Below are 16,135 nucleotides of genomic sequence, written 5' to 3'. Positions count from 1 at the left end.
AGATCTCCGCCTAGCTAGCCCGGAGAAGGGAGGGGATGTCTCAGCTGAAGACCCTCGCCCGGGTAGCGAAGTGCGTTCCGCCGGCTTCTCCGGATCCAGCGGCTTCTTAACTTCCCGGGTTCTCCTCCGTCTGGCTGCGATTTCAGTAGGGCAGAAGAGCAGTTTGGAAGGCGGCCGCCGATTTTTACCACCTATTAGATGCGCTGCTTCTTGGCTTAGCTTGGCTTAGTTTCCAGGCGGCCAACTCGACCGGCTGCCGAGACCTTCCCACCGTCCCCAGGAGCCGGGGGCGCGATGCTCCCGTCGCTGCCGGGCCCTTGCTTTAATCCCCCAAAGGCAGCCTTCTCCTTTCCTTCCCTTCCCTTCCCTTCGGCCCTTTTTACGCCGCTGGAGCAGAAGGCTTCCCGCTAGCGCGCGGGAATGAGGCGCCTGTGAACCCCACTTCCCGTTGGAGGAGGGGGGCGACCACAGCTCTCCTTCGCCATCCTTAAAGGCGACGGGTCCGGCTCCAGATCGCCCGTCCATGGGGCTGTCCGCTCCCCGCCGAGTGCCAAGCGGCTGAGAGGAGGGGGCGATGGCCCCTGCGCGGGGGGCCGCCTAGCATGGCCCGGGGAGGGACGCCCCCCGCCTCCTCGCCTGGCCCCGAACCCCTGCCCCGCCGCGCCTTGCGGAAGCTGCTGCTGGTCCTGGGCTCCGTGCTGATGTCGCTCTACGCCAGCTACTGCTTAGCGGGGGCAGCGCGCGTCCTCACCCGGGACCCGGCCCCGATTCCCGTCGCGCAGGGCGAAGAGACGCCCGGCACGCCCCGGGATCCCTTGCTGCAAGCCCAGCCGGGGGGAGAAGGCAACAAGCGGCTGCCGCAAGCGGTGATCATCGGCGTGAAGAAGGGCGGCACCCGAGCGCTGCTCGAGTTTCTGCGGGTGCATCCGGATGTGAGGGCGGCGGGCGCCGAGCCGCACTTCTTCGATCGCAACTACGGCCGGGGACTCGCCTGGTACCGGTATGTATGTGGCTCCGCTGCTCTCGAACGGCGCCAGCAAGGCAGGGCTCCAGCCTCCTTGGGTGTGTCAGGCGCGGCACGAAGAGAGGCCGGGAGCCCCTTCCTCCCCCTACCCGGGTGGGTCGGGGAGCTGGGAAAACTCGCTGGGAAACCAGTGGGCTCCCTTTTTTTGCACGTCTGAGTTTCCCAGATCTAAATTTAAAGCTTCGTTGACAGCCAGCCTCCCTCATCCAGTAGAGAGAAGAAGCAGCCAGCATACACATCTGGGAGGAATACTCAAATTAATATCTGGATTAAACTTGCACACCTTGGTATTTGTTGGCTTCTTGGGATGCGAAACCAAGCAGGGGGCCGAGAGGGAAGTGTTGGAAGTGCGGTTGTTTCGGAGCATGTGCAAAGCATCTTTGGTCTCACTCAGAATCTTAGGTATCTGTTCCTGGATTGAAATAAACTTGGTATTCAGGGACAAAAGGGCACCTGGATCTTTAAATATCTTAGGTTTATGTATGTGTCTTTGGGACTCTTATTGGGTGTATTTTCAAGTAATCCAATAGAAATCTGTCTCTTAAAACTGGGTCCTAGCAAGTCCCACTCCCTCCTATTTTGCATATTTATCACCTCCTTTTTCCTTGTAGGGTTATTAAATCTGTAATCCTTCCTTTCCTATAGTTCAAGGCAGCCTCTGCATTGAGAAGATATCTTATCCACTTGGATATGAAGTGGATAAGAAATCATCCCAATTATCAAGATCCAGTTGAGGACCTTGATTTCTAACAACCCCCCCAACCCCCCATGTATAACTTAATTAATTCTTCCCTTAAGTTCAACTCCCTCCAGTCCAGTTCTCTTTGTTCTTTTGTCTTCTGTCCCATAAGCAGTAACCCTCTCCTACCACTGTAATGATCTGGCACCCATTCTTAAACTCACCTATGTTTTTCTATCTAGCCAGCTCCTTTATAAAAATATTAGAAGAGGAAATTTTTTGCAACATTTACCCCAAACCTCTCATTTCAAGCCTGCTATTCAGTCCATGTTATTCTACAGGAAGAGAAAGAAGCTGCAGGCAGTATTTATTTTACTTTATTGAATGAATTAGGCAAGAGTATATTTAGAACTTTGTTTCTCCAATCTGTAATACCACCCTCATACTTGTCTGTGAACTCTTCAATTTAGGGCTCTTAGTTCATTGTTGCGTCCAGCATGGCATTCCCTACATGGGGAAAGGGAGGGAGGGAGGAAGGGAGGGAGGGAGGAAGGGAGAGAGAGAGAGAGAGAGAGAAAGAGAGAGAGAGAGAAAGAGAGAGAGAGACTCCACATATCTTTCAAAACCATTGCTTGAAATTAGGGTTACCAAACCTGGGCTGTGAAAATCTGACCTTGAGATGGCATTAAAGAGAGATGGGGCCTTTTTATATATATCTTTATTGCTCTTTACTGGAGATTTGGGTTTTTGGGCCCCAGAGCTAATAAAAAAAGCCCATGGTTCATAAATTCCTTGTGTAAAGTCATTGATCTGCTCTAAGTCCTGCTCTAGCACTTTTCATTTTATTGTAGCAGCTGCTTGTTTTACACACAATTTTACACCCTTTGCATCTATTTGGAAATGAAACAAACTGTATAGATTCCAATATAAGTTTTACCAGTTGAAGTGGTCCAACTGGTTTCAGATTGCCAGCTTGGCTCTTTCACCTACTCTGATCCTCTTGTATAAATACTGCAGACAAATTAAATTGACCCACAGACTTGTCCATTCCAGTAAATAAATCCTTAAGTAAACTACATTCCTTCCATGAATCTACTTTCCCCAACCCGACCAGCCATCAACCCTCTTCAAATCTGACCTTTTTCAGGCTCAGCATTGGAAATAACCTTGCATGGCATCTGTCCTAAAGTGCCTTCACCCTTATCTTCAGAAGTAAAGAGTGTATGAGCATGAACAACAGAATCAATCAAGGTCTCCATTTGGATGAGGAGGGAACAGACAGAAAAAGAAATAGGTACTTAACAAAATTTCAGAGCAGGAAGTTTTCACTAACAGTACAATGAGTGCCTGTATGAAATGGCTTAGCACTCCAGGAGGAGATAGAAGAGAGAGGCTTTAAATCTGCATGTGTATTCTAAATCAACCAATGTTTGTCCATATATCTTTACATTTGAGAAGCAGGCACTATAGAAATCTGACTTTACAGCAATAATATACAGGCTATATAAAGGTGAAACTCAAAAAAATAGAATATCGTGCAAAAGTTCATTTATTTCAGTAATGCAACTTAAAAGGTGAAACTAATATATGAGCTAAGACTCATTACATGCAAAGCAAGATAGTTCAAGCCTTGATTTGTCATAATTGTGATAATTATGGCGTACAGCTCATGAAAACCCCAAATCCACCATCTCAGAAAATTAGAACATTACATGCAATCAATAAAACAAGGATTGTACATAGAACAATATCAGACCTCTGAAAAGTATAAGCATGCATATGTACTCAGTACTTGGTTTGGGCCCCTTTTGCAGCAATTACTGCCTCAATGCTGCATGACATGGAAGCTATCAGCCTGTGGCACTGCTGAGGTGTTATGGAAGACAAGGATGCTTCAATAGCGGCCTTCAGCTCTTCTGCATTGTTCGGTCTCATGTCTCTCATCTTTCTCTTGGCAATGCCCCATAGATTCTCTATGGGGTTCAGGTCAGGTGAGTTTGCTGGCCAATCAAGCACAGTAATCCCACAGTCATTGAACCAGATTTTGGTGCTTTTGGCAAAAGTTGCTGTCATCAGAAAAGAGGACTTTGGACCACTGAGCAACAGGACTTTGGACTACTGTGCTTCATTAAGACCAGGGTCATCGCAGCCATCTACCAGGAAATTTTGGAGCACTTCATGCTTCCTTCCACAGGCGAGCTTTATGGGGGTGCTGACTTCATTTTCCAGCTGCCCACACTGCCAAAAGTCTTAGCTCATATATTAGTTTCACCTTTTAAGTTGCATTACTGAAATAAATGAACTTTTGCACGATATTCTAATTTTTTCAGTTTCACCTGTACATATCCCACAAATTACCCATAGTTTGCTCAATTAGACCAATTTTATGAATCATGCACTCAGCTAAAATGTGATTTGTATTTCATGAGACTTTTTTGTGTAAATACAGCCAGTGTCCTCTACAAGAAAGATACTGTTAGTGACTGACTCCTTCCTTCCTTCCTTCCTTCCTTCCTTCCTTCCTTCCTTCCTTCCTTCCTTCCTTCCTTCTTTCCTTCCTTCCTTCCTTCCTTCCTTCCTTCCTCCCTCCCTCCCTCCCTCCCTTCCCATTAACAGAATAGCAAAATTTTATATATATGACTTTTATTTATGCATGACTTTTACTCCTACATTTAAAAATTCAAAGTTAGGAATGGTAAGTGTAAAAAACCCTGGTTTATACTTTCAAGTATATGTGCCTGATATCCCACCTCTCTGGAGCTTTGGACAACATTTGGACAGATGGTAAGAAATTAGTGCAATTAAATGCCTTTCCTCTTCTGTAAATATTTCAGCTATTTGGTGAAATATACTGAAGAGTACTGCAGAAAATGTCTGCTACTTCCCAAACTAACTTTCTAAAAATTGTAAAGCCCAGTTTAGAAAATTTCATTCAAATTAGTAAAATTTAAATGAATCATTTGTCTCAGTAAAAACCAAACACTGTTAACTTTCCTTGGGTTGGGACATATGGTTTTCAATCAATAATTGATAGTTGAGTCAGATGTTCATTTTACAAAGAGCCAGATGTCTTAAGAGCCTAGGAAACTGTTTTATAGTCTGGTTATTGGTCTAGTTAGCTCAGTTCCAGCTCCTCTACATTAACTAAAAGGAGTTCAGATATCAGTATTTCCTAGCCTTCTATGGAAATGTCTGTCCATTTCCCCCTCCTCTCTCACTCTCTGTGTGTGTGAAACCTGGGAATTCAAGTGTGTAAAAGACTTGCTTTATCACTATCCAATAGTTCTTTATTTCAATTTCTATTCATTCAAGTGCCAATATTTTTTGCCTGAATAAAAGTATTATAATTGGGAATAGGTGTTTGTAGGCTACAATTGTAGAAGGGTTGCAGTCCCACTGGGAAAAAGAAGATGGATAGCCCTGTCTCCATCTCTCATTTCTCATTAAGATTGTTCAGACCAAACTTCTCTCTGTACTCTGAAGCAGCAACTTATGAGCACTCCGTTCCACTTTACTCCACAGGTTGTCCTCGTAGATGTCCACATTGTGCTTTGTGTTCTTGTGTTCCCACAGGTGTGTTAGTTTTCAGGTGCTTCCCTGCAGCTGAACTGATCAATTTATTTATTTATTTATTAGACTTATATACCGCTTCATAGGGCTTTCAGCCCTCTCTAAGTGGTTTACAGATTTTTAGCAAATTGAGTCAGCAAATTGCCCCCACAGTCCAGGTCCTCATTTCACCCACCTCGGAAGGATGGAAGGCTGAGTCAACCTTGAGCCGGTGAGATTTGAACCGCTGAACTGCAGATAACAGTCAGCTAAAGTGGCCTGCAGTACTGCACCCTAACCACTGCGCCACCTCGGCTCCATGTCTGACTCCATCTCCTGAGCTGCACAGACAGTTTGTAATGTTAATTACTAGAGTGGCAGCAGGTGCTTTCTCATTGGTACATCCTCACTCAGTAACTCTTCCTGCTCTGGACTAAAGTCAAGGCACTGTGTTGTTTGCTATCACTTTGGTAGGGCTGACTTTGTGTTCAAGAAAATACGATGCAGATTTAAGGCTGCAGTCCACTTTTACACTGATCTGTTAGTCATCTGGCAAAAGCCATAGTTGGATCATGGGAAATACAATCATAGAATTATGGAGCTTGAAGGGACTACAAAGCCACTCCAATCCTCTGCAACTTGGAGAAAAAAAGGTTAATCCACCTATGAAGGATGGCCTAGGTAGATACTCCCAGTGTTGTGCTAACATTACTGTCACAATGTCTTTCCTTTTATTAACATAAATCTGATAACTGCAACTTATGGCCATTATTTCTGTGCATTGTGTAGCATAGACACTGACAAGGTAAAGGTTTATAGGGATGATCTGTAGGTGTCCTAAACTTGTTATTGTTGTGTGTCTGTGTGTTGAAAAGATTCTTGTCATAAATGTCTATCTGCCTTGTACTTTCTAAAAATTACTTGTTGGAAAAGCTGGCATATGCCAGGATGGTATGACATAATGTGGTACAGAACAGTTAACAGCCTTGCTGATAGAGAGTCATAGTCTCAACTTTTGGGAGTTCTAATTTCCACACATCTGGGTGACTCTAGGCTAGAGCAGACTGCTATAGTGTCTAGGTTAAGTGGACAGAACAGTTAACAGCCTTGATGATAGAAAGTTGCAGTCTCAACTTTTGGGAGTTCTAGTTTCAACACATCTGGGTGGTTCTAGGCTGGAGAAGACTGGTATAGTGTCTAGATTAACTGGACTTCCCTGGGAATGGACATACATATTTCCATCCATATTTTGAAGGTAAAGGATAATGTAAACTAGGCATCTGTTAATGCTGAGCTAAAAGAGAATGCTTTGAATCAATATTTTGATAGCATTAGAAAATGTCTTCCCCCCAGGGTTTTTCTTAAACAGGCACAAGTGATTTGAATACTACTTTTAAAAAAATTACTAACAGCATGAGAGCTTGATTAATTTGCCTTGTTCTCAGGAACATCACCATGCAGCTTAAACATATTACCTGCAAATTATTAGACTGCTTTCCTGTTCCCTGATAATTGATTCAGAACACTGTGATTAAATGAAATCTTAGAGACACCAAGAACTTGTCAGAACTTTGACTTACGGTGACTAAGCAACTGGTTGGAGTTTATCACTTGGGCTTCTTCTATAAGAGGCAGTGGCTAAACAAACCATGGAAGTACTTTCCATGGTTTGTTTAACCTCTTCTAGCTTGTTCTTCTCCTAACAAGCTTGTTTGTTAGGAAGTAACACTATAGTCTTTCTGCTTTTGATGGCATGTTAAACAAACCGCAGAAGGAGCTTCTTAGGAGAAGCCAAGTGGAAACAATGGAGTTGTTCACAGCAGGCGGAAATGTTGGCTTAGTATCATATGTGAATGTAGCCAATACTGAATAATGCCAAGTAGCCTGAATGTATATTCACTCACTCTCCCATCACCTGCACAGAATTATCCTTTATAGTGTTTTGTGGAATTGTATGAACATCATGTTTTCTTGCTTTTGTTTTTGAACGATTTGGTGAAAGATTTGGAAAACTGCCTCCCTCTCCAACAGCTGATATATTTGTTGCGCTATGATCGGTCTTACATACCATGGTAAGTCATAAGGTAGTTGATTTGATATTGGCTTAGTGTAGTGTATGAATGCAGCTAATGAAAATAAGTTCAGCAAACCATGGTTAAGCAATTCACAATTCATTTTGAGCCAGTCACAGTGAGTAAACCCCTAGTTTACCATTTAGCATGTAATATAAACTCATACAATTATGTTTATTAATGCAGTAATCCTTTAATTAAAGATATCACTGTGTCACGGTGTAAACCAAGTTCAGCAAATGCGTTCATTCTGATATAGCCTATTTCGATAAAATGCTTAAAGCCAGTTTGATTCACAGGTTCACAATGGTGGGTTTCCTAGAGCAGATCAAGGCTTACTTTGGAACTGAAGCCATAATACTGGCTGCAGATTTAAATCCATGTTCTGCTTGGGAGAGAAAGTGACGAATTCTAAGAAAAACGTACTTGTGCTTTTAGTGTTTCTGGAGATATTATTGACCATATCTCTATCACTGTCTACACTGGAATTGCCAGCAAACTGATTACAGAATGTGCAATTGTTCACGTCCCAATTTGCTGCTTTGATTCCACTTCACACCAGGTACATGACCAACAGCAACCTTAGTACTCCCATTCCCAGAGTACAGAAGCATCTCTGCATGCTATTCATGCCTCTTGTTTCATTTTTAGCAAAACATTAATACTGGATAGGCCAGCCCATAAGTTTTAAGATCCATGTAGCTCAGCATAAAGCATACCTGGGCAGGTTACCATTGATGAAAATGTTGTTTTTTTTACAAGAAACCATGGACTTGCAAAACTGTCATAAATGCCCTGACAAAAGCAATCCCTGATGGTTCTCTGGAGTCAGAATGGAAGTATAGAACTTTGAGTCCACCGAGGAAGAATATTCCCAATTTTTATTAACAAATCACACTGGAGAGAAAAGAGTGACTGTTCCCAAATCTTCAGCATACTTTGCAAAGTCCAAAGAGCAGGACTCTAATTACTGCACCACATTAGCAGATGGGAAGTAGAAACATCCTAGGACTTTCATCTCTTACCTTCCCCAATACATAGCCATGGAAGCCAGGGGCTAGCAAAGGAGCCCTAACTGGAAGGGAGAGCTTTATGTTTTACATGCATGGACCTTTGACCTATGCTAGGAAAGGAGACAATACTCAACTTTCTGGGCATACAAAAATATAAACGTTCTCTCACTGACGCTATACAATATCCAAGTAGTTCTACAGGGAACAATGCAGAAACGGTAGCCATTGTTGTTTTCAATTTCTAATCTATTCTACACTTCTGGGATTATCTGATGGCTTTGTTTGTTTTTGAGATAAACCATGATCATCTAAATGCTTCCACCTGCTGCAATCTGTGACCCCCACTTAGATCTACTTACACGGACCAAGTGTGCCCTGACTAGTAGTGCATGTGTCCTTTCCAAGATCCACTTTGTGGCACTGAAAATTGGAATATATGTGTCTTGGACTAGTTGTAGATCAACTGCATTATTCCTGTGAACACTGGAAAAGAAAGCAATACAGTATGTTAATCTACTTCAGCCCTTCCTCCCCATCAGATTATCCCATCATAGTCATGAGATGGGCTTCCTTTCTGGCCTACATAGAAAACAGACAACATGGGGCCTAAGTCAGTGGAAGAACAGTCTGTGAATGGAACAGACAACAAGGATAAAATAGCAGGAGGTAACAGTAGTGCACACGTGCAATTGGTTATCATGGAGTGGAAGGCCAAAAGAATTGGGCCAATGTTAAGGTCTCAATCCCCCATTACAAGACATGGAGAAAGCATGGCTACATACAGTAGTGAGATTCTAAAATATTAGCAACTGGTTCTCTGCCTGGTTGCTGGGTGAGCGTGGCCTACTTGGCGTCCTGCACCACTAGCTCTGGAGGCTTCCCCGGGCCTCCAGGAGGACAAAAACAGCCACCTCCGAGCTCCAGAAGCCCCCCGGAAGCTGGAAACAAGCCTGTTTTGGGACTTCTGGAAGGCCTGGTTTTTGCCCTTCCAGAACCTCCGCACGGCCCCTGCATTTACCTGGCATACAAAATGTGTTGTGTGGAGACTCCTGGGAAGGGAGGGAGGTCCAAATCAGTGCAAACCAGCTGAATCCCACCACTGACTACATAACTAAAATAGATGGAAAATATTTATTTTGGACAGGTCTTCCTCAAGTTCCACCTCAAAGTCTTTCCAATTCTTTCTTCCTTTTTTAAAATCTGAGCCCCGCTCTGCAATTCCACTGGTATAGTGAGCCTCTACTTCTTCTGAATAGGACTGTTCTTCCATTTTCTGCAGCTGGGATACCAGCAAGTCTGTAGTTGTGACCAATTGAGTCATTGATTTAAACAAACCACTTTTCAGAATGGGAGAGTTTAAATTTTTTAAATAAGGCTTGGGTATAAAAGTTACCTGAAAAGATAGCTTTAATCAAGTCCAATCAAATATTTTTAATGGGCTTCATTTTTCATTCCCCAGGAAAGAAAAAAAGGAGCCACAATGAGGAAGTAAACATGAAAGCTATAGGGCAATTGCCTTATTTGCAATTTGCAGATGCTGCTCCCACATGCTTCTGTCATTTGAAGTTAATAAAGTTGTGTCCTCTGGCAAGTTAATATGAAAATAGCTTGTTGGCTCAGCAAGAAATTTGTCTTTGTTGCATGGCAAAAAATGTTTTGTTTCCCATCCAGCACAAAGGAGTAAAACAAAAGGGCTCCTGAGCTGGGATCAGTGTATATTTAGCAATGAAAGCTCCATGTTATCATCAGAAATCTTTTCCATTAGAAGGTCAGGACAGGAATGTTAAGGTTGCAGTTGTAGGGTTACTAGCTGTGGGAATCAAACTTGGTGGAATGCATGTCCAAGTGAAAATGGGCAACAATTTTTCCCCATAGAAATATATCCAATTTGCATCTACGAAATAATAGGTCAACCAAAAACATGTGAATGCTGAAACTCATTCCCCCCCAGATTTCTTCATGTTTCATTGATATATAAAATAATGTGAATATTGAAAAAAGGTCCTACAAGAACTAGAGTAATTATATTAAAATATTCACACAAACACATTACATTATATGGAAAACTCAGTGAAGTGTGGATTAAGAAAAATGTGTGCAAAGATGTATACGAATGTCCTTCTCCAATACCAAGGTGAAAATGGAGCCCAAACTAGATTTTAGAAATTGGGCAACATTTGGGGAAAAGTAAGAGAATGATAGTGAGCATACTAGCAAATAATCTAAATATTAATTTTGCTTTTTTTACATTCAGTTTTCTCTAAACCTCTGTTATAGAATGTATAATGATGGAGGCAAGAATAAAGTACATTATGGGGAGCACTATATCTTCGTTCTCTGAAGTTAGCACTTTTGGGTCCAGTGGGACATCACAATTGGACTATTAAGTTCAATGTGATTGCAGATATAATCACCTAGCTAATAGAAGGTTCCTGCAATGAAAAATGGGAGAAGATTGTATGAGTGGATGTCAATTTAAGTCCCTTTAATCCTACAGAGGCTGTGATATAGAGATGATTTTTAGAGAATATTTTTTTTTTATTCCTGAAACCTGAGCTTGTCTGTGGAACGGTATTTTCTTAACTGTGCAGTTATCCAATTTTACACGCTTTGAAAGATGATAAAAAAGGAAGCATTTAAAGTTCTGAGGCTTTTCACATGTATTTAAGTACTTTTTTTCCCTAGACTTGGAAAATAAACACCTGATTCTGGAGACACTGCATGGACATAATTTCTGGCAGCTATTCAGTGAAATTACTTATCTTCTGATCCTAAAGAAACATGGCATATATTCCATTGCCTTCAATGCAATATCTTAGAGAGGAAATAATTTTTGCATGCATCCCCAGAAATGTGCCAGTATAAGAATGCAGAAGCCAATACACATTTAGCAAAAAATAATAATTTTTGAAGTTTTCATGATTTTTAGATAGATGGATTGATCTTGAAAAACATTTCAGTGTGTGGGCAGTTTCACTGTATCCATCGTACATTAAAGGGAAACTCAGACAATAACCCTTTTGTTAGAGTACACCTCCATTCTTCTTTTTCATAGGCTATTGAACTCATCTTGAGAGAAGATGTTGTGTAACAATGTGGTTTAATTTGTTACCAACACTACTACACATCAGGAATGTACATGTACTTCATATGTTCCTTTTCAGGTTGTACTACAAGAGGAACAAAATGTGAAGGCTGGCTTTTGGCTGCATTTGAAAGTGCATTGGGAAATGTATTTTTTCAAGAGCATTGGTTTATTGCTTAAACATTCATTTATTCATCGTTCAGGTTTCTTTTGGTCATGATCTTCTTTGTTGGCTGTTGGTACAAATAAATTGAGAACCAGTTAGGTCAAGGCACAGGCTAGAAAGCAAGAGACTGTGAGTTCAAAGTTCCATGAAAGCCAGCTGGATGATTATGGGTCAATCACTCTCTCTCAGCCCTAGGAAGAAGACAGAGCAAACCACTTCTGTAAATCTTGCCATGAAAACTGTAATGACTCAGTCATGAAGTCACTGGAGTCAAGAATGGCTCATAGAGAAAATGGTAGGTTCTCTGATACCTGCAAAATTTGAATAAGTAGATAAGTTGGGAGACTACCAGTTCAGTGTGTGTTAATGTAAGATGGACATGCCATTTTCCTTAGTAAATTCTGGATTGACCCTAATGACTATAAAGAGGTAAAAAAAACCAAGAACCAGCCATACATCAAAGCATTTGCTTAACAGAATTCATGAAAGAACTCAGAATTCTGATGCTGGGAAATTCTAGGCATATATCTGTATCTGTATTCTCAGTCATCCAGGTCATAGTTGTCCCTAAGGTGCTTTTTCAGGAGGCAACTGGACTTTCCAGGTTTTTTTTAAGACACTTTAGTTATCATCTAAGAAGCTTCTTTGATGAGAAGTGAAATGTCTTCAAAGAAAAATCAGAAAGTTCAGTTGCCTCTTGAAAAAGCACCTTTGGGACAACTGTATCTTCAGTTAAACTGCAGACTTTGTAGAATGCCCATATGGAAAATGTAGCAATTGCTATCAACCTGGATCACTTTGAAAGGATTTAAACAAATCCAGAGTGAATATACATATAGGTGGCCATCAGTTATATTGGCTATGAATTCTTTAATATCAGAGGCAGTATCCTCCACAGTATATTTTTGGGAGTATAAGATGCACCTTTTCCCTCAAAAAAAGACGCTGAAAATCTGGGTGCAGTTTATACACTGAATACAGCATTTTTTTGCCTCATGTAACCCCGCCGTTTTGCAAGAATGGCCATGTATAGCCTTTAGGAGACTTCCAGAGTGCTTTTGGGGGCTGGGGAGGGCAAAAATGAGCCTTTTTTGCCTCCGGCCCCCAGGAGCACTCTGGAAGTCTCCTAAAGGCTATGCATGCTCCTTTTTTGAAATAAAGGACCCATTTTCATGAAAACAGGCCATTTTTTGCTTATTTCTGCTCCCCTCAAGCCCCCAGGAGCACTCTACAAGCCTCCTAAAGGTTATGCCTGCCCTTTTTTTGACACAAAGGACCCATTTTTGCAAAATTGGGCTGTTTTGGGGAGGTCTGCAGAATGCAAAAACTTTTTTTAAAAATTTGCCTCTTCAAAATCTTGGTGTCCAAACCGCCTCGATTAAAGCTTTCGCCGCCGGAATAATAAATGTTAAAGCTAGTTGAATGGCTAGAGGTAAACAGTACGTTCCCCTTGATTGGGGAGTCTGGTTTCGGTAATAGTCGCTAAATCAATATCAAATTTGTTGAGTTCATCGGCCAATAAGTCCATTTTGCTGGTTTGGCTACCTGAATGTATGTTCCAGGTGGCAATGTTCATGATTTTCTTTGCATTAAGAATTTTGTTCGCTGCTGCTGGTAGCATATTTTTCGAAGGGAGCCCAGATACCCCCAACGCATCGGTTCGGCCATGTGCGCTAGTTGTTGTTACATTATCCGTGTGTTGTCCTGCCATTGGGTTCTCAGCTTGTTTCACGGTTCCGTCGCCACGGGAACCAACACTCCCCATTTATCCGGGCTTGTGACCGGCTATGGTTTCTCATAGGCTGGGTTTGGACACGTTTGCCGTATGGACAATAGCCTTACCGATCGATTAACTTTCTGCGACCGGATGGGTGGAAAATCGCACGAAATGCCCCAAAGAAAACGTGGATATCCCAAGTGGCTCACGATCTTCAACCACTCCATTTCTCGATAAATGATGCCCAACAAGCCGCCCTAAATCGGAATCAATGGCGTGCTGTAATCCATGACGTTCTGCCCCTGGCCTTCACAATGCAACGGTCACTGCCTTATGGACGTTGACATTTACGAAGATTAAGTCCAAGTCCAAGTCCAAAATCTTGGTGCGTCTTATACTCTGGTGCGCTTTATACTCTGAAAAATACTACAGAAGATAATCTGTAGAGATTATGAGCGGGAAAGCACTGCTGAACTCCTGTCCTGTTTACGAGCTTCTTATTTCATTCTGGCCATCTGGAGAACATAATAATTGATCATTCTTTTTTTTTAAGTAAAAAAATATTTTTTCTTTTTAAAATATCAGCTAAAATATGGAGCACATCAGCATCAATTAAACTTATCAACCTACTTTTTAAGGATTCCCCCACCCTCAAAATAAAATTATTTCCTTTTTTTTTAAAAAAAAAAGAAATGATATCTTGTGGACAATTGAGTTTCTGCATGTTCTTGAGTCGTACAGTATAGATGTATTCTATTCATTTAGAACTTTTTTTCATATAGATAGGCCTTTAATACACCGTGACTTTAGTTTTGACTTGGTCTGATGTTAAAAGAAGGTACCTGCAAGTAGATCATCCACATTTCCTCTCTGTTGTTGGCAGGAGGCAACATCACTCCAACATCAACATCTTTTTGGGGGATCTGGTTTAACACGTATACCTGTAAGCAAATATACAGGGTATTTTTTAAAGTTTTAAATCAGGTTTAGCTACAGAGGTGTATATTCAGACTGAGCTTTTTTTTTTTAATATAAAAAATTTACCCGAAATTCAACTTGATACTTATTGCAAATGGAACTCTATACTTATGATTTGGGGCAGGTGTTCATTCAGCAATAGACATGACAGATTCTATTCCCCTATTGGGAAAAATATCTGTATTGATATACTAACTTAACATATTAAAAAGCAGATACAGTGCATTATTCATAAACGTGGCCACAGCATAGCTCTTGTGTATGGAGAGAGGGAGCAAGCACAGAGGGGCTTCTAAACAAAGGGGTGCCAGAATAAATTCTCTCTCAGATTAGAAAGGCTGTTCCACTGAGCCATCTGGATGCTTTTACTGCTTAGCTGAAGATCGTTTCACTCCATTATCAACTCTGGAGTTATTTGAATTCATAATGATGTCAGGTTATGGCAACTATATTCCTTGATTCAAACATGCCATGATAAGGAGTTCTCAACATGCTACCACAATTGAGCCCAAGATTTCTGCTGCTAAGTGAGACCTATGTTAAGTGAATTTTGCCCCCTTTTACACCCTTTCTTATAGCAGTAGATAGCAATAGCAGTAGACTTATATACCGCTTCATAGGCCTTTCAGGCCTCTCTAAGCGGTTTACAGAGAGTCAGCATATTGCCCCCAACAATCTGGGTCCTCATTTTACCCACCTCGGAAGGATGGAAGGCTGAGTCAACCCTGAGCCGGTGAGATTTGAACCGCTAACCTGCTGATCTAGCAGTAGCCTGCAGTGCTGCATTTAACCACTGCGCCACCTTGGCTCTTGCCACTGTTGTTAAGTGAATCAGTGCAGTTGTTAAGTTAGTGACATGATTGTTCAGTGAATCTGGTTTCCCCATTGACTTTACTCGTCAGGAGGTTGCAAAAGGGGATCACATGACCCTAGGACACTGCAACTGTCATAAATATGAGTCAGTTGCCAAGTGTCTTAATTTTAATCACATGTCCATGGGAATGCTGCAAGGTTGTAAGTGTGAAATACACTTTTTTCAATGCAATTGTAACTTTGAACAGTCACTAAATGAACTGTTGTATATCCAGGACTACCTGTATTCACTTTCATCTGTTCTTGAAGCTTGTATCTTTTTGGTAGATTTTTAGAGATTGTCTTCCAGTTCCCCAATGTAGCCACTATAGTAACATCCAACTGCAATAGCAGCTACTGGGAAGAATATCTGCTTACAAGATTACAATTACTTTACAATTCTACTTCCACAACTCAGAGAAGCTTTAAAATTCAAAGAAGAATAGCAGCTTAGTAACTGGAAATTTCAGTTCTATTTATACAGTACTCAATCTTCCTTTGTATAACAAAGTTTTATCTTTTGTTTCTGCAAATCAGAATGCTCATAAATAAATGTATTGGAAACATGGAGGGAGTAATTAGCATTTTGTTGCATGCCCCTTAGTTATGGGGTAGGATTACTGTTACTAAACCATTGATGATAGCTCCCAAGGCTACATCCCAAGGTTGGATGACTATTTTTGCCATTTTCTTCATCTGATCAGATGAAAGATAAGAATGTGATAACTTGTTTTTTTCTGCGTGTTGGCTACATTTTGGGGTTCACAAGAAGACCTTAGATCAATTTCAAACTTCTTTGTCAAGGTTTTAGGGAGTGGCAACTAAGGTTCTCTGGAAGAAACCTGATTTATCAGTATTTTTAAAGTCTCTTCTGCAATACATTTTGAGAATTGGAATTACAAAATGTGTTTTTTCCCCTTCTTCAAAGTCTAAAGCAATGTTTCCCAATGTGAGGCCCATACCCCACAGGGGAGCAATTTGATTTTTAATGGAGGCAATT

The 16,135-nt window shown here is 41.4% G+C and overlaps 1 protein-coding gene across 1 annotated transcript in view; it reads left to right on the top strand.

Moving 5' to 3' along the window:
- The first annotated feature begins 587 nt into the window (after positions 1-587).
- The window catches only part of LOC116505062 (heparan sulfate glucosamine 3-O-sulfotransferase 3A1-like), a 95,492-nt gene continuing 79,944 nt past the window's right edge, over positions 588-16,135 (top strand). The window contains exon 1 of the mRNA XM_032212373.1: positions 588-1,000. Coding sequence (XP_032068264.1) covers positions 603-1,000 — 398 coding nt within the window. The 5' untranslated portion in view covers positions 588-602. The remainder of the gene's footprint in view (positions 1,001-16,135) is intronic.

The sequence above is a fragment of the Thamnophis elegans genome, chromosome 2, assembly GCF_009769535.1.
Source record: "Thamnophis elegans isolate rThaEle1 chromosome 2, rThaEle1.pri, whole genome shotgun sequence".
NCBI classification, from domain to species: domain Eukaryota; kingdom Metazoa; phylum Chordata; class Lepidosauria; order Squamata; family Colubridae; genus Thamnophis; species Thamnophis elegans.
This window is presented reverse-complemented; position numbering and strand designations above follow the sequence as displayed.